At 43.8% G+C, this 25497-nt stretch overlaps 1 protein-coding gene across 1 annotated transcript in view; it reads left to right on the top strand.

The window, feature by feature from the left end:
- Stk33 (serine/threonine kinase 33) overlaps positions 1–22190 on the top strand; it is a 65087-nt gene extending 42897 nt beyond the window's left edge. Inside the window, exons 12-14 of the mRNA XM_051149371.1 lie at positions 13968–14069; positions 20615–20693; positions 20959–22190. Coding sequence (XP_051005328.1) covers positions 13968–14069; positions 20615–20693; positions 20959–21150 — 373 coding nt within the window. The 3' untranslated portion in view covers positions 21151–22190. The remainder of the gene's footprint in view (positions 1–13967; positions 14070–20614; positions 20694–20958) is intronic.
- The last annotated feature ends 3307 nt before the right edge of the window (positions 22191–25497 follow it).

The following is a 25497-nucleotide window of genomic DNA, read 5'->3' as shown; positions in this document are numbered from 1 at the left end:
CAAGCTCCAGGACAGCCAGAGCTGCACAGAGAAGCCCTGTCTTGACCTCCCCACCAGAAAGGATTCATACAATAGAGCAGTGTTTGGGCATAAAGAAGAGTGAAATTCTGTGACTCTCAGAAATGTAGACTGAGTTGAAGATAATCATATTAGAAGAAACAAGCCAAACTCAGCAAGACACATATTAAAAATTTTACCTTAGTATGCAAAATATACAGAAACAATGTCATAAAAGAAAAAGCCATACTACTAAGAAAGAAAAACAGGGACTCAGAGGAATTGATGAGGATGGATGGATTGGATTATTGGGTGGTAACCATGATCGAAGAACATTATATAGGATATGTAGACCACACTTCAGGGCAGGCCCCATGCCCAGCAGTAAACGGCCAATACAAAATTAAATCATCAGTATTTCTATAGACTTTTGTCTCAAATTGCTTTGTTTGGCCAATTTGTTTGTATATTTTCATTTCTATTTTGGTGGGTTTGTGCATTTTGTGAGTGTTTCTTGTTTCTTTTTGTTTGGTTGGTTTGGTTTTCAAAGAGAAAGAAAGGGTGTAGAGGTAGGTGGGTTGGAGGATCTGGGATGAATTGTGGGAGAGGAACAGCTATGACCAGAATATATTATTTTAAAAATCACTTTAAAAATACTGTGCTTACTCAAGGTGAATGCTAAGGGACATGTTTCAGAAGACAGCTTCCTTGCTGTCTCAGTGGTAAGTTACAGGTTGCATTTGGGTGCTTTGTGCAGATGAGTTGAGGTCCTAGCACTCACTTTCAATTAGGACTCTTATATACAAGTTGAATTAGAAGCAAGCCAGGTGTGGTGGCACACACCTTTAATCCCAGCACTTGGGAGGCAGAGGCAGGCCTCAATTTGTGGGCAGTTCCATACCAGCGTCTGGGGACTGGTCTCCCATCCTCTGTGGGCTGTTGGTTGACCCAGGACCAGGCCCGCCTGTGGTCTGCACTGCGCGGGACCCCACTCACCTAGTGTTCTCCAGTTCTTGCAGTTTGTAGCTCCCTGTCAGGTCCCTGGTCTCTGTGTCATAGAACAGATACAGTGCGGGATAGGTGATGCCATCTTGGAGTCTCTCTCCTGACTATCTTGTTTTATGTCAACTTGACATACGCTAAAGTCATCTGAGTAAGATCAGGCAGTAGGTAGGTCTGTAAGGCACTTTCTTATTTACAATCAATGGGGGAGGGCCAGCCCACTTTAGGAGGTGCTATTCCTGGCCTTGGTCCTGGGTCCTATAAGAAAGCAGGCTGAGCAAGTCATGAGGAACAAGCCAGGAAGCAGCACTCCATGGCCTCTGCATCAGCTCCTGCCTCCAGGTTCCTGCCCTGTTTGAGTTCCTGTCCTGACCTCTTTCAGTGATGAGCAGCAATGAGGAAATGTAGCTGAATAAACCCTTTCCTATGTTGCTTTGGTCTGGAGTTTCATCACAGCAGTAGAAGCCTGAATAGGACAGTGTCCAATAAGAGAACCTGGCGTATCTTAATAATGAAATGTGCAGACGCTCCAATGGTGGCTACTGCGACTCAGAGCTGGTTTTACCACCTCCAGCATTTTGGTGTGGGGCATCTCTAGGCCTTCATGCTCTCATTTGTGAATAGTAGTAACATCCTCCACTCAGGCATGTAACACTCTTGACATGATGTTAGCCACAATTGCCTTACATATCATATTACTAGTTATTTTACATGGAATATTATCAGAATTTCATTTTACCTGATTATTTCAAGTTTCCTTTGACAGTATGTGGGTATTAGCTAGTATACCAAGAGATGTGAGGATAAAGCGATACTTCCGACCATTTGGGGTTTTGTGAATCCCATAAGGCTCTGCTATTGTTCTGATTCTTTCCATCCTCACCAGGAGGATGTCTCATTAGCACCCCTGCCTCTGTTGCTGTGGGCCCCCGAGGACCAGAGGATGCCCTTCCCTGCTGTCGTGCAGGTGCTTGTGTGATGTGTTTTAGCATGATGTAACATGCTTTCTGGGTTTCTGGCTACCTTCCACAGGAAGCCACAAATCCTCAAATTAGGAAGATCTTGAAACACATTTGAACTCTATCCACAGCCGTAAGTCTAGCCTAGCAAGGCCAAGCCCTGCGATTCATAAACAAAGCATATGTGTTGTAAGGAGGCAGGGCAGTTTTATAGTTGCTTGTTATATAGTAGAGTTAATATAGTGGGTCAGATGGCTACTTTATGTTTATTTCCTTTGGCTCCTGGAGATCAGATCCAGGGGCTCGTGCATGTAAGAGCTCTATTCCATATCTACGAAAGAAAGATAAAGGAAAAGAGAGCATCCTTAGCTGTTTAGTGGTTAAGATGTTTTTAAGTCTAGATAGTTGTTTTACATTGACAGAGATGAGATATGATAGACATTGATTCTCATTCAGAATTTTAGAATCACCAAGATAGGAAAGATGTTTTCTGTAAGGTTGCTAAATACAACTAGGCAAAACACCATGAATGTAACATTCATACAATCCCTGATTGCTTCATGGTTCTTTTTGCAGTATGTAATTTTTTATTTACATGTAATAAAAATAAATGTATATGCCAAAAATTAAATAAAATCTTTAAAAAAAGAGAGCTCTGTTCCTAATTTAAACTAGTGCCCTGGAAAGGCCTATTTGTGAGCTTTGTTCTTAGCTGATATTTGGGAACTTGGATTTTAGATGGTTGCTGTAATACTATTGTATTTAAATTATTTGTGGAAAAATTTTTTTATCCATGTGTGACCAGTCCATAGTGAAAACCCCAGGCTCTGTCTATAAAGCCTGCTGATAGATATTTCAGGCAGAGTCACAACTGACTTCCAGCAGACTGGATGACTGGAGGGGTAGAGGACATGAAGAAGTCCATGCCTTCTGTTGCCAGACTTCACTCCATGTCCTTTCCCCTTCCTTCCTTCCTTCCTTCCTTCCTTCCTTCCTTCCTTCCTTCTTTCTTTCTTTTTTAAAAAAGATTTATTTATTAATTATTTATACAGTATTCTACCCGCATGTATGCCTGCCCCACCACAAGAAGGCACCAGATCTCATTACAGATGGTTGTGAGCTACCATATGGTTGAACTTGGGACCTTTGGAAGAATAGATGGTGCTCTTAACCTCTGAGCCATCTCTCCAGCCCCCTTCCTTCTTTCTTTGTTGTTGTTTTGTTTTGAGAGAGGGACTAACTGTGTAGTCCTGCCTGGCCTCAAATTCACAGAAATCCTCCTGCCTCTGCCTCCTGAGCACTGGGGTTTCCAGGTGTGCACTGCCATGCCTGATGCACTTGCTCTTTTTCTGGGCATGCTTTGCATCTTTTCACTGTAATAGATGGTGGCCTTGTGAGTAAGCAGACTTAACCCCTGCTCACAGCAAGTCTTCTATTCCCAAGGAACCTTTGGTCCCCACTTCTACTCCCACTACCCCCACCACCACCACCACAAGCACTTTCTGTATGAGGCTAAGGCTTTACCAGCTAACCCACAGTCTTCTAGGAAAATGACATTGGAGAGCCCTTTGTTTCCTAGTCTCCCAGGCCCACCTTTTGCTCAGCTGCCCCCACAGCCCATGGCTGTTCAGCTATGCCACAGAAAGCTAACTAATGAGCAATGCTTCTCTTCCACACGTACTCTTTTGGTCTTTTCATCTCTTCCTTTATACTAAAACTGTTGCATGTATTTTATCTACACAATTATAAACTACACAGAAAATGTATCATTTTAACTTTAAACTGTCATGTCTATTTTCCAGAAATTAAGAGCAAAAATGTCCTTTCTATTTACCCAGCTATTTGCATTTGTGCTGTTCTTCTTTCCTTCCGAGGATCTGGGTTCCATCTGGCCTCATTTCCCTTGAGTTCCATGGGCTTCTTTGCATTCCCTATGCTGCTGCCTGCTGCTGAGCCCCCTCCATTTTCTTTCAGTTGGAAAATTTTGTCTTGCCTTAGATGCCTTAGGAGATTCTTTGTTTGTGGAACTCTAGGTCTGGCAGACTTTTGTCTGTTTACTTGGTTGGTTGGTCTACATTTTAAAGGTTGTTCCTGTTGTCTTCTGGCTGTCAGGTTTTCTTAGGAGTCTGCTAGATCAAACTGTTCTTTCCTGCCAGGCACAGTAGCACACGCCTGTATTTCCAGTACTTGGAGAGGCAGAGGCAGGTGGATCGCTGTGAGTTTGAGCCCAGCCTGGTCTACAAAGTGAGTCTAGGACAGCCAAAGCTACAGAGATAAACCCTATCTCAGGAAACAACAACAACAACAACAACAACAAAACCAAAAAAATATATTCTTGTTGTTGTTGTTTGTTTTTGTTTTTGTTTTTTTTTTTTTTTTGAGACAGGGTTTCTCTGTGTAATAGCCCTGGCTGTGCTGGGATTAAAGGTGCGGGTCACCACACCCGACCACTATTTTTTCTTTATGTGTACTATGTCACTTTTCTCTGGATTCTTTTAAGATTTCCTCTTTATCTTTGATACTATGATACTCCTAACCATGCTTTTCATATTTAGCTTGGTGTTGGCTGTACTTCATGAATGTGTAAGTTTGATCTTCAGCTGTTTATGGGAGGATTTACCATTCTTCTTCATTTTTCCCTGAGTTCCAGGTACTTATGTACCAGAGAGTTTGTGGTTGCTTTGACAGTTCCTTCAGGCCCCACTTAGGTTGTCTCCATCTGTTCTCAACCCTGGCTCCTATCAATCAGTGCCAGCATTACTGACTCACAAATGATGTCATCAACTAGAAAGGTCTTTTTTTTTTTTTTTTTAATTTTGGTTTTGAGGGATTTTGGAGAGGTGAGATCATTGAGACAGGCTGATCTAGAACATGCTACATAGAACAGACTAAGTCTTGAATTTGTAGTAATTCTCCTGCCTTTACCTGCAAATGCTGAGATTACAAATGTGAGCCACAAATCTAGGTTTTTTTGCTTTGTTTGGCTTGGTTTTGAAACAAATTTTCTCTGTGTAGCCCTGGATTTCCTGCAACTCATTCTGTAAACCACACTGGCCTTGAATTCACAGAGATCTGCCTGCCTCTGCCTCCCAAGTGCTGGGATTAGAGGCGTGTACCATCACGACCTAGGTTAGAAAATATAAGTGAAATCATCAATGCTTCTTTATAAACTACCAAAACAGATATGTAAAAATGGAAGACTTAAGTTGTTTTATACTTATTTGTAAATAAAATATTTAAGTTATAATCTTTTCTATAAATAATTTCATTCTCAAATTAATTTAATGACTAAATGTTTAATAAAGAAATGAAGAAATTCACATAAACCTTTAAGACTATTGCACAACAAATTTATAGGGTAAAAACATTAATATAAACATCATGGGATGTTATGAAAGAAGGAAACTATTAGCCAGTATCTCTCATTAACGCAGACACAGAAACCCTGAACAAAAACTTAGCATGGTCAGTATCTCTCATTAATGCAGATACAGAAACCCTGAACAAAAACCTAGCATGCCATCTGGAACACTATTACAAAGTAAAGTGATAAATATAACAAACTAGTCACAAAATATTCTTGAGCCAAGATGAGGAAAGCCGACCCATAAGGAGGGGTGCACCATGTTCATGGATGAGGAAAGCTGACCCATAAGGAGAGGTGCACCATGTTCATGGATGAGGAAAGCTGACCCATAAGGAGAGGTGCACCATGTTCATGGATGAGGAAAGCTGACCCATAAGGAGGGGTGCACCATGTTCATGGATGAGAAAAGCTGACCCATAAGGAGAGGTGCACCATGTTCATGGATGAGGAAAGCTGACCCATAAGGAGGGGTGCACCATGTTCATGGATGAGGAAAGCTGACCCATAAGGAGGGGTGCGCCATGTTCATGGATGAGGAAAGCTGACCCATAAGGAGGGGTGCACCATGTTCATGGGTGAGGAAAGCTGACCCATAAGGAGGGGTGCGCCATGTTCATGGATGAGGAAAGCTGACCCATAAGGACGGGTGCGCCATGTTCATGGATGAGGAAAGCTGACCCATAAGGAGGGGTGCGCCATGTTCATGGATGAGGAAAGTTGACCCATAAGGAGGGGTGCACCATGTTCATGGGTGAGGAAAGCTGACCCATAAGGAGAGGTGCACCATGTTCATGGATGAGGAAAGCTGACCCATAAGGAGGGGTGCACCATGTTCATGGATGAGGAAAGCTGACCCATAAGGAGGGGTGCGCCATGTTCATGGATGAGGAAAGCTGACCCATAAGGAGGGGTGCGCCATGTTCATGGATGAGGAAAGCTGACCCATAAGGAGGGGTGTACCATGTTCATGGATGAGAAAAGCTGACCCATAAGGAGGGGTGCGCCATGTTCATGGATGAGGAAAGCTGACCCATAAGGAGGGGTGCGCCATGTTCATGGATGAGGAAAGCTGACCCATAAGGAGGGGTGCGCCATGTTCATGGATTGAAAGAGTCAGCACTGTTAGCATGTCAGTTCTTCCCAAAGTGATCTATAACTTTAAACCAATCCCAGCTGAACTTGTCAACATATGGTTTTTCTGATTAAAATTAGAATACATTTTTCTAATTAAAATTTATTTATAAATACATTAAGAGCTGGATCAGCCAAACTATACTGAAAAGCCTACATTTTCTGGATTTACTTACATGTAACTGCAGTAGTCAATAGCATTTCGCATTTGTCTAAGGACAGACAAGTAGCTGAAAGAATAAAAGTATGTATACAGAAACAGAACCATACTTACATGACAAGTTGATTTAAAGTTCTTTAAAATAATCACTGGAAAAGAAATAGCCTTTTTTTTTCTTTTTCCTTAATCAATTTATTTAATCAATTTACAGGCTGATTGCAGCCCCTCTCTCCTCTGCTCCCAGTCCCCCCTTCCCCTCCCTTTCACCCAGCCCCCCTTCCCCTTCTCCTCAGAGAAAGGGAGGCCTCCATGGGTACCACCCCACCCTGGCACATCAAGTCACAGCAGGAATAAGCACATCCTCTTCCACTGAGGCCAGAGAAGGGAACCTAGTTATGGGAAAGGGACCCGAAGGCAGACAACAGAGCCAGAGACAGCCGCTGCTCCAGTCGTTAGGGGACCCACATGAATAACGAGCTGCTCATCTGCTACGTATGTGTAGGGGATCTAGATCCAGCCCATGTATATGCTCTTTGGTTGGTGGTTCAGTCTCTGTGAGCCCCCATGGACCCAGGTTATCTTACTCTCTCCGTTTTTAATAAATAGTGCTAAGAATGTTAGGCCATATATACAACCAAAAATGAAGTTTGATCTAACTGAAAATGAATATGAAAATTAGTTTGTGATAGATAGACATAAATCTGAAAGCTAAATTATAAAATTCCTAGGATAAATCCTGAGACTATTTTCATCCAACAAGTTGTCAAAGATTTCTTAGGACACAGAAAGCATTTTAAAGATGATTAAATGGGCTTCATAAAAAATAAGCATGCCTGCTCACTGAAAGCATATGAGGAAAGTAATGACCAAGCTGCAGAGAGAAAGGGCTTGTGTCCAAAATATGGCTGTTACTGTGGTGGTTTGAATGAAAATGGTCCCCTCAGCCTCATATAGTTGAGTGTCTAATCTCTAACTTGTGACTATTTAGGGAAGATTTAAGTGTGTCCTTGTTGGAGAAGGTGTGTTACTGAGAATGGGCTTTGAGGTTTCAAAAGCCCAAGCCTAGTCCAGTCTCTCTCTCTCTCTCTCTCTCTCTCTCTCTCTCTCTCTCTCTCTCTCCTTCCCCCCTTCTTTCTCTCTACCTCCCTGCTTGTTGAGCTGGATGTAAAGCTCTCAGCTACTGCTCCAGCACCATGCCTGACTGCTTCCCACCATGATGATAATGGACTGATCCTGTGAAGCTGTAAGCAAACCCTAATTAAATTCTTTCTTTTATAAGAGTTTCCTTGGTTATGCTGTCCCTTAATAACAACAGAATAACCAGGCAGTTATTATCACTAAACAATAATAAGGCAACTCAACTTTGAAAATGTTACAAGAGTTGAACAAAGAGTTCAGACGGGGCCAACAGCATCTCACAGATGCTTGTCCCCACAGCTGTAAGGAAAATGTAAGTGCTGCAACAAGCCATCACTACATACATAGTAGAATTAAAGACTAGCCACTCCAAATGTTGGCAAGGGCATGGAACAAGTGTATTTTTCCTATATTGCTATTAGAAATTCAGATGTACCATCTGAGGAATCCTTTCAAATACAAATTGTTATTACTTATAACGTTAAACATTCATTTGCCATTCACCCAATGATCTCAAATTTACAGAAAGATTTGCAAACTATCTGAAAAGATTTATAGAATATGTTTGTAACAAATTATTATATGGCCTAAGGGGAGGAGCAATCCAAATGTCCATTAATTGAAAATGAGGCAAACCTATAATTGTATGTTATTATAATGGAGTATAGCATGTGATTATAATAGAATATGACTTGGCTAGAAAAATGAATTGCCAATGCTTACATGAATATTTAAAACCTTAAAATAATATAAGAATCTGCAAATATATTAATAAAGAATTTAACTGGGATGGAGAAATAGTCCAGTGGGTAAAGTATTTGCTATGCATTTATATGCTGTAAAACCCCAAGTCCAGATCCCTAGCATGTATGTAGAGAACCAAGTGTAGTGGTGCATGCCTGTAGTCCTAGCACTGGGAGGCCGAGACAGGACATCCTAGGGGATTGCTGAAATACCAGCCTAGCCAATTGATAAGAAACCTTGTCTTAAAAAACAACATGGGACAGGCGGCTCCCACACTCCTGGTGGACTGAATGGAGGTCCTGAGCGAGAATGGGCAGAAGCCTATGCCAGCCAGCAGCTCCAAATTCTCAGGTGGACTGAACTGAAGTCCCATGGCCTGCAGAATGGGAGGAAACCTAAGCCAGTGGACAGCTCCTGCACTCTCGGCCAGAGGAACAAGGGACCCTGTGGCCAAGAGCAGGGTTTCCAAAGCCCAGCCAAAGGCAGATAGTACCTATACTATCTTGGACTGAATCTTGGGCTGCAGGGCACCAGCACTAGTCTCTGCTGGCCCAGTTGGGAGCCCAGGGTATGGAGCAAAGTCCTCCGGAGCGGAAATCAGGTCACCTGCCTGACCCAGGGAAGGGTTCCCTGATCCCCATAGGTGAGAGATCTTGACCTATAGACACTCACTAATGAACTGCTCTCAACAACCAGTGAAGGACATAAAAAACTACCTCCCAAAATCAGAAACAGCAAGATGACCAAAGGCCAGCATAAAAACACAAACAACAAAAGCCAGAATAATATGGCATCTCCAAAACCCAGTTATTCCAAAGAATTCAATCCTGTCAATCCTGGAAACTCAAACACAATTGAAGCACAAAAAACAAACAAACAAACAAACAAACAAAACAAAACAAAACAAAAAAAAACCAAAGACCTCAAATCCTTAGTAATGAAGATAATAATGGAGAAAACAAATAAAATTCATAAACAAATACAGGAAGAAGCAGTCAGATTGAGAACATTAGAAAGGCCATGGCAGAAGCCTATAGAGAGGAAATGAAAAAAAAAAAATCACTGGAAGAAATTCAGGAAAATGCAAACAATCAGATGAAGGAAATCAATAAAATGGTTCAATATCTGAAGATGAAAATGAAAATAATGACAAAAGTACAGACAGAAGAAAGCCAGGAATGAGAGAACTTAGAGAAGAAAACAGGAAATGCAGAGGTAAGCTTAGCCAACAGGATTCAAGAGATGGAGGAAAGAATCTTGAGTGTAGAAGACACAATAGAAGAATTTGATGGAATCAGAGAAAATGTTACATCTGAAAATTGCCTGACACAAAACATCCAAGAAATCAACAATACACTTCACGATAGCCACAAGTAATATAAAGTATCTAGGTGTGTAACTCTAACCAAGCAAGTGAAAGACTTGTATGAAAAAAACTTCAAGTCTCTGAAGAAAGAAATTGAAGATGATATAGATGGTAAGATTTCCCATGTTCATGGATTGGGAGAACTAACATAGTAAAAATGGCCATCTTACAAAAAGCAACTTACAAATTCAATGCAAGGGGCTGGAGAGGTGGCTCAGCAGTTAAGAGCACTGTCTGCTCTTCAGGAGGTCCTGAGTTCAGTTCCCAGCAACCACATGGTGGCTCACAGCCATCTGTGATGAGATCTGGTGCCCTCTTCTGGTATGCAGGCAGAACACTGTATATGTAATAAATAAATCTTAAAAACAAAAACAAAAACAAACAAACAAACAAACAAAAACAAATTCAATGCAATCTGTATTAAAATACCTACACAAGTTTTTAAAGAACTTGAAAGATCAATTCTCAACTTCATATGGAAAAACAAAAAACCCAGGATAGCTAAAACAATTCTGTACAATAAAAGATCCTCTGGAGGAATCTCCATTCCTGATCTAAAGCTGTACTATAGAGCAACAGTAATTAAAACTGTTTCTGGCATAGCAATAGGCTTGAATCAAATCAAAGACCCAGAATCAAATCAAAGACCCAGAAATAATCTCACACACCTATGGACACTTGATTTTTGACAAAGAAACCAAATCTATTCAATGGAAAAAAGATAGCATCTTCAACAAATGGTGCTGGTCTAACTGTATGTCTACATGTAGAAAAATACAAGTAGATCCATATTTATTACCATGCACAAAAATTAAGTCCAAGTGTATTAAAGACCTTAACATAAAACCAGACACACTACATCATTTAGAAGAAAAAGTGGGGAAGAGCCTGGAACTCATTGGTACAGGAGACAACTTCCTGAACAGAACACCAACAGCCCAGGCTCTAAGGTCGACAATTAATTAATGGGACCTCATGAGCCTGAGAAGTTTCTGTAAAGCAGAAGACACTGTCAACAGAACAAAGCAAAAGCCTACAGACTGGGAAAAGATCTTCACCAACACTACATCTGACAAAGGGCTAATATACAAAATACATTTTTAAAAAACTCATGAAATTAAACACTACCAAACCAAATAACCCAATTAAGAAATGGGGTTCAGAACTAAGCAGAGGATTCTCAACAGAGGAATGGCTGAGAAACGCTTAAAGAAATGCTCAGCATCCTTAGTCATCAGAGAAATGCAAATCAAAATGACTCTGAAATTCCATCTTCCACCCATCAGGATGGCTAAGATAAAAAACTCAGTTGACAGCACATGCTGGTGAGGATGTAGAGAAAGGGGAACACTCCTTCATTGCTGATGGGAGTGCAAACTTGTACAACCACTTTGGAAATCAATATGGTATTTTCTCAGAAATTTGGAACTAGGGCTACCTAAAATCCCAGCTATTCCACTCTTGGAATATACCTGAAAGATGCTCCACTACACAACAAGGACATTTACTCACTTATGTTCATAGCAGCCTTATTCATGATAGCTAGAATCTAAAAACAACGTAGGTGTCCCTCAGTCGAAGAATGGATAAAGAAACTGTGGTACATTTATACTATGGAAATCTTGAAGTTTGCAGGCAAATGGATGGAACTAGAAGTGAGCATCCTGAGTGAGTTAACCCAGACCCAGAAAGATACACATGGTATATACTCACTTATAATTGGATACTAGCCTAAGATGGGTGTCCTCTGAGAGCCTTCACTCAGCAGGGGATTGTGACAGATGCTGGGACTTGCTATTGGGACTCCAGGTGAGAGATATATGGGAGAATGGGGAAATAGAAGGACCCAGTATGTCCTGGAACCCAACATGGAGACCATCAAGGCTGGCAGATCTGGACCCAGGGGGCATACACAAAGTACTATAGCAACCAAGGACAGTACATTCTCTACAGTTGTGTGGAGAGCAGCGACTGATGCTGACATGAACTCTGGTGCCCCCTATTTGACCACTTCCCCTTGATGGGGAGATCTGGTGGCACTCAGAGGAAGGGGAAGCAGGCTGCTCAGATGAGACCTGTTAGGTTGTGAGGGGAGGGGTCCCCTTCTGTCACAGGCCTAGGGGAGGGGGATAGGGTGAAAGAGGGATGGAGGGGGGAATGGGAAGATACAAGTGAGGGGACAACAATTGAGATGTAATCTAAATAAATTATTTTTAAAAGGTAAAGGATCAATTCACAGTGCTTGCAAACTATACATTTTAAGTAAAATCTTGAGAGATGAAATATAGAAGAAATTTTATACCAATGAAAAAATGAAACATGATCTTAGGAGTGTAATGGTCTAGAGTCTTTATATACTGATTTTATTGTCCTGCAGTTATTATCAACCTTGTGTATTATTAAGTATTATTTTCTTCACTTAAAAACCTCATGCTTGAAGGTTATATAAGCATATCTCATATGGACATTAGTTACTTTTATTTTGCTCTAATATAATACTATGACCAAGGCAACTTACAGAAGACAGACAACAAGAAGCTGAGAGTTTATGTCCTCAATTGCAAGCACAAACCAGAGAGAACAGACTAGAAGCAGGGTGAAGATTTAAGCTCCCAAATTCTGTCCCCAGTAACATACTTCCTTCAATATGCAGCTCTCAAACCTCAGATGTGGCACAAACCACGGGCCAAGTATTTAAATGCCAGGACCTGTGAGGGGACACTTCCTATTTAAATCATCTCAATGTTCCATGAAAAACTTGATAAACTATTTGCTATAAGATACTTCTTCCCACCTTATGAATTAAGTTTTTCACACTAAGCCACTAATTGAGAATATTTTATCAGCTTTTATTTTTGTGTTCTGTATTAGAAAGCAAGAGGATAACTTTTCTTTTTAGATATCAAATTATTGTATCCAATATTGTCTTGTTTTTACCTGAATCATGTGCCATGTGCATCACCCCAGAGACTTTAATGTTTTTGAGGAATTCTCTATTAAACATTTATTCATTTAACTATCAAAAACAACAATAACAACATGGAAGGTGGACATGGCTCAGCAGTTAAGAACATTTGGCTGCTCTTTCAGAGGACCTGAGTTTTGTTCTCAGCACCAACATGGCAGTTTACAATTTCCTGTAACTTCAATTGCAGGGGATCTAATACTGTCTTCTGGCCTCTTTGGTTTCCTGTATATATGCGATGCACATATGTACATGCTCGCACCTCATGCATGTACATAAAATTTAAATTTATCTAAAGAATAAGGTGAATAGCAATAGAGAAAGACCTAAAGTCAACACTGGCCTTCATAGGCACGTGTGTGGATGCACAGACCTGCACTAATGTGGATAAACCACACACACACACACACACACACACACACACACAAACACAGAGAAAATTTAAAATTTTAAGATTTTTAAAATTAATTTTAAGGGTATGCATGTGTGAGTGTGCATGCATGACTCTGCGGGTAGGGTTGGTGGGGGATGTGAGTTGGGTATCCACAGAGACCAGAAGAAGGTATCTAATCCTCTGGAGCCACCTGACGTGAATGCTATGAACCAAACTCACATACACAAGAGCAGTGTGTACCCTTAATTGTGAAGCTATCTCCCTAGCCCCACAAAAGTTTTTAAAATTAAATTCCATCTAACATTTTAGGCAAAAAAAAAAAAAAAAAAAAAAAAAAAAAAAAAAAAAAAAGAAAAGAAAAGAAAGAAAGAAAGAAAAGAAAAAAAAAAAGAAAAGAAATTCAGACACAAAGGTTCACACATTGTACTCCTCTTTCCTTTATATGCTTTAAGAGTCAAAACTAGCCTGGTGCTGTGGGTGTGCCTACTGAGGGACCACGGGGTTCAAAAGATGAGGTCCTCAATGCATTCTGATTGTGTTCCAGAGCCACACAGAAATGTTCACTCCCAAGAGTGGCCTGATTGGGAGGAAACACTTAGTGCAATGTATTAGAAATACCCAAGCTGAGATCATCCAAGATTGGGCATCAATCGCACACTGTATCTGATCCACAGAAAAGCAATGACTGCACAGCCACCAAAGGACCATACTGAGAGATCCAAAACACAGTGCTGGTGTTTCCCAGAAAAAAGGAAATCCTGTCGTATAGATCGTCCATGCTCCCAGGGGCCCAGGCCACCACCGCTGGCACTGCTGCGGCTGCATTTCAGATTGCAGCCCTGGCACGGTACGGGCCAAGGAGATGGTGTTTGAGGAGGGGGTGCTGTTCAAGTCGAGCCTGATCGAGGACTGCACCACCCACACGACAGGCTTCACAGGCTGGGGCCATGCTCAGTGCCAAGAGCTGGATTGTGCAGAGGTGGATACTAGGGGCAGAACCGAGGCAAGGGGCCATGGTGGATGGAGCACACAATAGAGCCAGAGACTCAGGAGGCATGAATCATCAGAGCCACAAGTTCCCCTGGACAAGAAGCTGATCCAGGCCATCACCAATGGTTTCTGTAAGCAATGCAATGAAGACTTTGAGGGGCCTCTACTTGCCACCTGCTTGATGGCCCACAAGATCCAGTACCCACAGGAGTAGGAGACCATCCAGGCCTTGATGGCCAGCAACAATCTGGCGAATTGAACAGGAACAGGAGAGCTGGCCCTGAGGACACAAGAGCAAGAGAGCTATCCCCAAGGATGCAGAAGCAGGAGAGCTGGCCCTGAGGACACAAGAGCAGAAAAGCTGGACCTGAGGACACAAGAGCAGGAGAGCTGGACCTAAGGATGCGGGAGCAGGTAAGCCAGCCCTGGGGACATGGGCGCCAGAAAGTTGGCCCTGCCCTGAGGACACAGGAACAGGAGAGCTGGCCCTGCCATGATAACAGCTGGCCCTGCCATAATGACACGGGAGCACGAGAGCAGGCCCTACCCTGAGAACATGGGAGCAGGAGAGCGGGCCCTGCCCTGAGGACAAGGGAGCAGGACCTGATCCAGGGCTCTGAGTGGGCCTCACCCCAACATCTACCCCATGTATGACCTGCTGGAACACATGAAGGGGCCAAACCTGCAGATTCAAAGATTAAGAATCTCCTTGACACACAGCAACAATGGGATATCTGACAGCAGTTCCAGTGAAGATGCAATAACTATCGTGTAGGCATCAAACCAGACCCATGACTCATAGCAATGAACATTTGAAAGTAAACATATGTGGACAAAAGGCTATACTGCGTGATACACTACAGCTTCTGTGACAAGATTTTTGTTTGTTTTGTTTTACTGTGGGGAGGTTGCAGGGACAGAGGGCGGATATGAGGGGATGGGGAGAGGAGAGGGATTTTGGTACATGATGTGTAAATCATAGACATTCAATAAAAGTTAAAAAGAAAAAGTCAAAACCAATTATCTCTAAAAATATCAGAACACATGTGGCCCCAGAATAAAATAAGAGTATGGAGTGGAAACAGGGAATTAGTCTAAGGCTGGAGGTTGAGCCCAGGACTGGTGTACCCTACATACTCTCCTGCAGGGCACCTCCTCTCACCCTCAGTTGCTGAGTCTTTTCTGTGGTATCAGTTACCTGGATCTCTGTGTTTGTCAGGACTCCTCATAGCATACTTGTGATTTGTATATTCTACTGTATATAAATTATACCCTCACTGCAAAGAAATGAAAGCTATTTACATCTTTCTCTAATTTGCAAGTTAAATTGTACTTTCATTAACTCCAATGTGAGACCCAGATCTTTATGTGACTAGCCTTGTAAAAGAAAGTCTGTATATTTTCAAGTTGATTTCTCTCATTCTTCCTTTCCTTTCCTTTCCTTTCCTTATGTCTTCTGAAAACCACAGGAATAGGAGATAAGATGGGTGATCATTGTCAGCAAAACTATAGCAGAAAACTTGTATCCGAATTTTGTCATTTGGACCTTGTGCAGGACTATAATTTGAATGTGTGACTCTAGAAGTGGTTGCTATGGTGATAAACCACTTTACTTAAATAGCATGTATTTTACTCAAAATTCAGAGGAACGGTAACAGTTTCTAGTAATCACACTCTGGTATTAACTTGCAGGATGTGCTGAGAGCTCACAGGCTTTGCATCCATTATCACCAGATAGGTTCATCAGGTTGAGGTTACTCCAGTGAGCAGTAAAATGTGTGCATTCAGCCCAGTCTCCTGTTACATACCTTCCCTTACACACACGGACCCCTTTCATAACTAATAATACAAATGCAGAAATCAGGCCAAGGTGCTGAATTAGAAAAAGGCAAAACCGGGGGTAACTTGTAGGACCATCTTTCTGATCTCTCCGTATGCAGTCAGACCAGCTGCTCTCCAGCTGTCTCACCTGCTAAGAATCTGTCACAGATGAGCAGTTAAAACACTGCAGGGAGCAGCCCTGGCATGACCACCATGACCATGGCCTACAGAAGTGACATGTAGCTCCATAGTACTGGATCTACCCCTTCTTCATGCCATGCTGTAGTTTCTTTTTCTTTTTTATTAATTATTATTCTTGCGTACATATGTGATGTGCTATGGTATGCTGTGCTGTGGGGTGGGGTGGGGTGCTGTGCTGTGGGGTGGGGTGCTGTGGGGTGGAGTGGGGTGCTGTGCTGTGGGGTGGGGTGCTGTGGGGTGGAGTGGGGTGCTCTGCTGTGCTGTGGGGTGGGGTGGGGTGGGGTGCTCTGCTGTGCTGTGGGGTGGAGTGGGGTGCTGTGCTGTGCTGTGGGGTGGGGTGGGGTGGGGTGCTGTGCTGTGGGGTGGAGTGGGGTGCTGTGCTGTGGGGTGGGGTGGGGTGCTGTGCTGTGGTGTGCTGTGGTGTGGGGTGGGGCGGGGTGCTGTGGGGTGGGGTGGGGTGCTGTGGGGTGGAGTGGGGTGCTGTGCTGTGGGGTGGGGTGCTGTGGGGTGGAGTGGGGTGCTGTGCTGTGGGGTGGGGTGGGGTGCTGTGCTGTGGTGTGCTGTGGGGTGGGGTGGGGCGGGGTGCTGTGGGGTGGGGTGGGGTGCTGTGGGGTGGAGTGGTGTGCTGTGCTGTGGTGTGCTGTGCTGTGCTGTGCTGTGCTGTGCTGTGCTGTGGTGTGGGGTGCTGTGCTGTGATATGTGGGGTGGGGTGCTGTGGTGTGGGGTGGGGTGGGGTGGTGAGCTGTGCTGTGGCGTGGCGTGGTGTGCCGTAAGGTGGTGTGGTGTGATGTGGGGTGGTGTGCCATGGTGTGGTGTGGTTGGCGTGGTGTGGCATGTTGTGGAATGGTGTGATGTGGTGTGGCGTGGCGTGTGTGTTCCCATATGTGTATATGCAGAGGCATGGGGGGGGTGAAGTTAATATCAAGTGCCTTCCTTGGTCATGTTCAACTCTCCTGGTGAGCCCATAGCTTGCCAATCACAGCAAATTTATCTAGCCAGCTTTCTCCAGGAATCCCTTGAAGCTGCCTCCCGAGTGTCATGATTATAGATGGCTTTCAACTGTTACATGGCTCCTAGGAGTCTGAACATTGGTTCTCAAACTTGTGCAGTAATCTCTTCAGCCCCAAGCTTTGTTCCCCCCCCCCCTTTTCTTTCCCTCTCTCCCTCTTCTTATATAATCTTTTCTGTATCTTAGGCTGAAGAATCTCTAAAGACACCCCTGCCTGCCATCATATTAGTAGCCCGTTGGTAAAATGAGTCTGGTCCCTTCTGTCTTTGCGGGCTGCTATGGCCTCGCCATGGTTTCCTACTGATTCTGCAGATGTTTTCTTGTGGCAGCAGGGTTTCTTGGCCACTGCTTTGCATGCACTATCTACAGTGCACAGTTGGCGGTGCTTTCCCAGTCCTCTCATGGACTGCTGAGTAGATGGCGGCAGTCTCATGAAGTCATCTAGAAGCTTTGCCCTGGAAATGATAAGGGATTCCTCTGCCATCTTTCTCCTGCTCTGTGCAAGCTTCCAGGAGCACTTCTTCTGTGTCATAGCCTTGACAATTTTGCTTTTCATTTCTCTGTCCTACTACTTTAAAAAACTGTAAAATTGCTTCAGTGACAACAAAGATCCCTGAGAGAACTCCAGCAGCTATGAGCAAAGAAAAGAAGCCCTAGATTTAGTTGGTCTAGCCTAACCAAAGAAATCGCCGAAAAATTAAGATTGGCACAATTCTAGAAAAACCCTGGGAGCTGGTATTTGCCTTGGCCATTTATATTCCAAGGAGAGAAGAGGTTCCTTGTGAACCTCTTCCTTGTGAAGGGAGTCTGCCCAAGGGGGCATCCTGGGGCTTCTGCACCCGTGATGTACTATCATCAGAGATGGTTCCAGAAAGGAGGCAGAACAAAGGCTCAGACTCTAGAAAACCCTTAGGATTCTGCTTCCTAAACAATTGCCTGCCAACCTGATGCAACTGCAATGAGTAAAGAGAAGTGGCAAGGACACACAGTATCCCTCCCACAGTCACAGAAGCTTCCATGCAGTAAATATTTGCATAAAGTATGTTTGCATCGATGCTAACAGGGAGTGAAGGAACAGATACCATGATTTCAGTGCAACTGGTTGCTGGCAAATTCTGAGACGTACTTAAAATATGGCTATAGGGACTGGAGAGACAGCTCATCAGTTAAGAGACCTTGCTGCTCCTCCATGGGACTTGGGCTGGGTTCCCAGCACCCTTGTGGCTCACAGAGCACTGTAACTTTAGTTTCAGTGGATCTAGTGATCTCTTCTAGCTCTGTGAGTCCCTCACACATGCAACATACCCTTACACGCATATACACATAAATAAAAACACATTTTTATCTTTGCCTATACCAACTTTAATATACATGAGCACAAACCTGACAAAGAAAGCAGACTCTGTGTGCCTGAGGGGGAGGGCATGAATTGGTACAACTGCCTTAGAATTGTACTTTTCAGCACTGTTAATACTAGAAAAGACAAGAGACAACTGCAATATCCTCTGTGAAGGGTCTGGCCCAGACTGAGACATTTACTGTCCAACCTGAAGAATGAACAAGCAAACTGTGTGAATTTAGACAGAGTGGCCTGTAAGATAACCACCAGTTTATTAAGAAGACTTCAGGGTGTGAAGGAATGTTTGCAGTATACCACTACTTATGTGAAAGGGTAAAATAAAGCTGGGGAGGAATTAGGCTGAGCCGTGGGAGATTCTCACCCGCTTCTCATGGGCCTGACAAGTGAACGGCAGCGATTCATTCGGTTGTGCACGGTTGCGTGTTGGTACATGAGCCCCCTGGAGAAGATGTGCACTGTGAATCGACGGCATTGGCTGTGTTTTATGATGCTGGGTTCGAATTAACTAGGAGGCAAGAAAGAGATTTTTTTTTATTAAACCATGAATATATTTTTTAAGATCACTAAAATTGTAAATAAATACATGTGGCTGAGGGATGTAATTTTCCTCAACTTCCTACATAAAGAAACAGAAATATCATGTTCCAACATCAATTACAACTAGACATTTGGGTTGTTTTATTTTTCCTCTCATATTTTTTTTTTTCACAAAATTTCAAAAACTACTTTGAGATACTGTATTCAAGAAGAACGTTCTAGAGCATATAGAATTGAGGGGGGAGAAGTCAACATTGCTATCTGAGCATGTGGAGGTGTAGTATTTCTTCATGGTGACTGGCCTCTGGTTCTAGTACACTAACAGCTGTCCAGGGGCCAATTAGATGGCTCAGCTGGTAAAGCTCTTCCTGCCAAATATGGTTGACCTGAGTTTCATCTCTGGAACTCACGTGGTTCCAGAAGGAGAGAACTGATTTCTACAAGTTGTCCTCTGACCTTCACACATGCACCATGGCACATGCACACACAACCCCCACAATCGATCACTTAATCAAACTAAATAAATAAGTAAATGAATTAATCAATAAGTACATGTAAATTAGAAAACTCACAGATGAAGAATGGAACATTCAACCAGACATGAATATACATGTAAAAACCATTGGCTGAACCTCTGCTCTATTTCGCAGAGTGCTAGTTGTAGTGGACACATTGTAACACATTTCCTTAACTACTAAGTGTCCAAGTTGGACTGTCCAATGCGACAGGGTTTGCTCCATCAGGCACTAGGGATGGTCTAAGGAAGTGCTAAGCACTGGCTGGCACACCTTCTCTTTTATGAAATATAGGTACCAGAGTGAAGATGTCTTAAAATTTTGCTGCAGCTCTGGGAACTTCTATTCATTGAACAAATATATAAGTGCAAATTTTTATATCTCAAAAGCCAAGGAGATCAAGAAAACACCTGAGCAATTTGTCCAGTGTCCTGTGTGATCTTTTCCCACTCTTTGAAACAGTACTCAGCTATCTTAAATGTTGCAAGCATGCCCGTTCCTGTGTCATTGTGTGTAGGTGAAAGCTTGCTCTGACCTGCTTTGCAGGTCTCCTGGGACAGTCGCTGCTCTTTAGAACTCTATGCTCAGCTTCACTTAATTAAAATGATCACTCTTTAAATGAACCTAAGGTCAAAGTGAACCCTGTCCCCCTGTGGCTGCAGGATTCTAGGCTGCTGCTTCCTGTCCTGCATGGAGGCATGACCTGAGAGCACAAGGTCACCTCGGACTGGTGTTTTCCTGCTGTAAACGCCATGCAGTCCTCTCAGCCACTTCCTCAGCGCACTCCCCATCACCCCTTGACGAGAACATTCAAATGCTGTTTTACCCCCTTTGCCAGTGAGGAGTTGAGACTGAAAGGTGCCCGCTTGACGTAAAAGAAGCCTATTCCTGGAACGAATGCAGAAGAGGGGCTGAGAGTATGAACCAGGGCAATTGTTGCAACTTTGTGCCCATCTTAGGAAGAGTAATCACACTGCAGATGTCTGTGAGTCTGAAGAAATGGAAGGTGACTGTGTTTGTGTCCAAGTGGATGGCCCTGTATGGAGGGGCCTTTAGTGAGCTGCCCATGCCAGCTTTAAACAGCCTTATGGTTTCACACAACAAGCTCTAAATGCCTTGCTTCTCTTGACAGTGGTGAAGACGCTTCTGGAGCTTTTGGAGTGATAGTTTAAGAGATTTTTCCAGTATTTCCACATGCCTATGCCTCACAGTCACTGAACTCTGTTATCTCCTGCCCCCTTCAGTTACTGCACATGCTTTTTTGTACCTGAGAGTTAATTTAAGCTTTTTCTTTCATTCATAGCCCACCGATACAGCCAAGAAGCCTGATGTAGATGGTGTTGACATGAGCAGTTCAAACTCAATGTCCAGCAAAGTCTTTTCTTCTGAACTGAAGTCAGAACCAGAGAAAAGCTCCGGCAGTGTAAGCCAGGCAGTAGTGGCTAAAAGCACGCTGAAACACTCTACCTTGTTGCGGGGCAAGAAAAAACTCTAAGTTCTGTCCAGTGGCGAGCAGTGCAAGAACAGAGCGCTCCTCCAACACTGAAGGAAGGGCACAGGAGGGAACAGCACGGCACTGAGCTCTTAGCCTTTGGCTCCGCTGAGCCCAGCATGTGTTTACACCAGTTTAAAATTGAACCTAGTTACCTCCAAGCAGCACAGCCTGCACTGGGCATGAAAGGGCAGCAGTGGGCAGACTTGGGGCTGGCTGCTGCTCTCACCAAGTCAAGGCATTACAGACTTGTTTAAGGGACAAGTGCTCTCAGTGCAAGGCTGGGGCCATACCTGCTCAGTTCCACTCAAATTCTTATATTTAGGCACAGTTATTTATAAGGGAACACAAGAAGCCAAATATAGTGATGGAGGTTCTAAATAATTATGTGCACTTTGCACTAGGAGACTTTGTTAGATGATTACTAATAAAATGCCCACAGGCATTGTGGCAGAAGCGATGCAGTTCCTCATGTGTCCTTGTGATTCTAATTCTTACAGATTATTTAAGGCAACTTATTTTAAACATGTAAAAGTAAGACATTTTGTAATTATTTGCATTGACTTGCTGCTGTATTCCCATCATATTGATTAAATCAATAAACCCAGATGCTTCCATGCATGTCCATTTTATGTTAAGGAGAGGTGACTTTAGCAAGTCCTCTGAGTGTTTCCTAGACAGCTAATGCTGGGCTGTTGTCTCTGAGGAAGGACTGAGACTGGACAGGAATCAGAACATCATGAGTCAGTGTTGGAGAGTTCTCTTTCCTCCAAAGTTAACAGCTCTGTCATTGCTCATTAAGCAGGGTGAGCAGACACCTATCTCAGCTTTCCAAACATTAAAAAAATTAAATTTGTTTTTATCTTTATAAAGTAATAACCTAGTTTCATTCCAAACCCCATGGTATTGTCAGTTTCTCTCCAGAATGAAGCATACCTGTAAGCTGACTCAGAAGCTAACAGGTATGTGGACCTCTTGTTACTAGTTCACAAGGTACCACTTTGGTCAATCAGGTCAGAGGTCACACTGGCATATACTCTTCATCTTAGTTCCTTTTCTATTGCTGTAAAAAAACATCATGGCGGTGCATGCCTATAATCCCAGCACTCTGAGAGGTAGAGGCAGAGGCAAGTGGATCTCTGTGAGTTCAAGGCCAGCCTGGTCTACACAGTGAGTTCCAGGACAGCCAGACCTATATAGAAACCCTGTTTCAAACAAACAAAAACAGAAAAATAAAATAAAATGAAAACCAACAAACAAAGTAGAGAACAATTGAAAACGACACCCAGTGCCAACCTCAGGTCTACACATGCACACATGTGCAAGTGTACCAGCACACAGTAAATACCACACACCCTAACATTCACAGAAAAAGAAAAGCTAAATTGGGAGTTGACTCAGCATCCTCAAGGGTATTTGCTTGGGGGTTACATTTGAAGTCCTCTAGGAGCCCATATGCCATGTCTTGAACTTGATGCATCCTTGAAGGGTTTGGTGAGGCAGCCTTGGAGGGACAGACTATGTCCACCAGTGCAGGACCCTGGCTCTCAGGGGAAAGCTCTCTTCCCAGGGAGGGAGAGGGTGATGCTGAACACTTCACCCCGATGGGAAGAGCAGGGATGGGAGATCTCTGAAGGGCCATCTATGGGTCTCCCTGTAGGAAAGGCAGCAACTTTGATTCTGCCCAGTGTGGTTGCATCTTTCCCCACCACGTCACAGACATGTCTAGTGTCCTTCTGTCATAACATACATTTCGTTAGCCCTCTAACAATAGAAGAGAGCCTATCATATGCCTTCATCCAACTCACATGGAGCAATAAGATACAATTTAGCTCACTTGAGAAAGAATGTCCATATTAACGTTATTTTCATGGACGCCACAAAGAACAGACTGTCTCTGATCTTTGTTTCCAACTGATGCACCGGTTTGGTGTCTGAGCTCCATGGCCTTTCTGTTTGCTGCATTTGCCTCCACAGCTGTGGAAAAGCAGTTCCTTCATGTCATACAGGCTTTCTGTGACCAGTGGGCCACCTCTCAGGTTCCACATCAATCTCTGTGACACCTCCTGGGCCCCATGGCATGGAGACTTGAAGTTGGCTGTTACCTAGGGGGACACCCTCTACCTGGAACAGTACGGAGCAAGTGTGACTTCCAAGGAGAGCAAACACTGAACACTCCCAGCTGGATAGCAGGCCAGGGACAGGATAGCAAGTGGAGAAGAACGTAGGCCAGGGGCTGGGGATCCCTGCAGCTGACAGTGGGCGTCTCGCCACAGAAAAGACCTCAGGCAAGGAAAGAGAGAGAAAGCATGCAGCCTATGAAACCAGATGCCAGCACATGGCTGTGTCAAGCCCAGAAGCAGATGTCAGAGGTAGGAATACTGCTCAAAGACAGTGTGTCCTCTGGGCCAGGTTACATCAGATGAGCCCCCTCCACAATCTGTTTAAAGCAAAACCAAAGAGACAAAGACCAGGCAAATAGAAGCTGAGAAAAACTGGGATTTTAAGAGCTGGCTACAAAACAGGCCTCCATTTCTTATTAGAAATGTTGGGGAGGGGGAAGCAGATTATTAAAAAAAAAAAAAAAAGCACTGTGTGCTTATCATAGAAATACTTTGTTTAAATAATTCTATTTGACTCTAAAATGTAAGTTCCAGGTTGGACAGACCAAAGCCAGTCAGTCTTGAAAATGAAGCTTTTTAAATTCTGGCCCTGCTGTTGGAACAGACAATAAAGGCTTTGTTCAAACAGGTATTCCCAGCAGGAAGCGTGGCTTTGAAATTGGCCAGAGAAGTTGTGTCTTATAAAGGCTGCACTTGGCTGGAGGCCAAGAAGCTGTGGCCTCTGGGAAATGACCCTGGGCTGGTGCTGTGGTTTGAATATGAAATATCCCACAAGTGACAAGTGTTTGAACATTTGGTCCTCAGCTGGCAGCACTGTTTGTTGTAGCAGCTTTAAGGGGTCCTGTAGCCTTGCTGGAGGAAGTGAGCCACTCAGGGCAAGTCTTGAAGTTTTATAACCTGCCTCCACTTCCTGTTCGCTCTCTGCTTCCTCACTGCAGATGCAGTGTGTCCAGCCAGCTCCCCTTCCCTGCCCTGTGACTTCGTTTGTTTGGGGGGTGTGTCTCTTTTTAAGCTGTAAGCCAGACGCCAGAATAAACTTTCCTCCTTTTATTACCAGGTATTTTGTCAGAGCAAGGAGGACAGTCACTAAGATAGCTGGATGTTCCCCACCTGTCCTTCTAAATATCCTCCCTGCTCTGCCATCTCTACCGTCTCTGACCTTTGTGGACAGTGGTGTTGGGCTCCCCTGGTCCCTGCACTGCTTGGGATTCTTTCAGTAGAGGTATCAACAGGAGGACAGAGGTGATTGGAGAGCCAGGCATTGGCGCCTCCCCCACCCCTGCCTGTGCCCCTCCTGCTGGGCTTTGTGTTTGTCTGTTTTGATGGTCTAGGCCTTCCCTGGCACCTTCTTACAGGCCCTGGCCTGGGAACAGCCACTTCCTCGGCCCCTTTATAAACCAGCTCTTCCTCCAGCATTCTCCCTCCCATTCTAGGGAGGGACAGACTTCTGTGATCCAACACAAGCCAGGCCCAGCCCTGGCTTACCCCTCCGTAGTCTTGACCTGGGACAGTTTGTCCTTGGTTGCCAGGCTCCTACCAAATTACAGGAAAGTGAGAAACACAAAGCCTTAATGAGTTCTTCCTAAAGACACAACGTACTCACAGGGCCTGGAAGAGGGATGGACACAGGGGTGCTATCGCTGGGGTGGGAGCCAGACCAGTGAATCTGAGGTCTAAAACGTCCTAGATGCTAGCTTCCGTATTTATGTGCACACGCACACTCACACATCATGCACACATCACACACACACACACACACACACACACACACACACACAGAGAGAGGAGAAAGAGAGACAGAGAGAGGAGAGGAAAGGAGAGAGAGAGAGAGAGAGAGAGAGAGAGAGAGAGAGAGAGAGAGAGAGAGAGAGAGAGAGAGAGACAGAGAGACAGAGAGACAGAGAGAGAGACAGAGAGCCCATGGATGTTCACTGCTTACAGGGAGGCTCCAGGGCAGCAGCAGTGAGACAGAAGCCTGGGCTGGGCTTCACCACCTCTCCCTTTCTCTGAGCACTAAAATCCCCTTACAAAAGCCCTTTACACTAAAACACCACCATTCAAAGGCCTCACATAATTCAGCTTTCCCCTTCAGAATCATATTTTTCCAGCGAGCCAGTTTTGAACTGATTTTGATTTCCGGGCCGTGTATTGTTACCACTTAATTCTCGTTGGTGAGCCAATTTTCTTTGCTTTTGTTCTTCAAAGGAAAGCCACATTGAGTGGCTGT

Source organism: Acomys russatus, chromosome 7 (genome assembly GCF_903995435.1).
Source record: "Acomys russatus chromosome 7, mAcoRus1.1, whole genome shotgun sequence".
Lineage (NCBI taxonomy): Eukaryota > Metazoa > Chordata > Mammalia > Rodentia > Muridae > Acomys > Acomys russatus.
The sequence above is the reverse complement of the archived record's forward strand: the minus strand, read 5'-3'. Positions and strand labels throughout refer to the sequence as shown.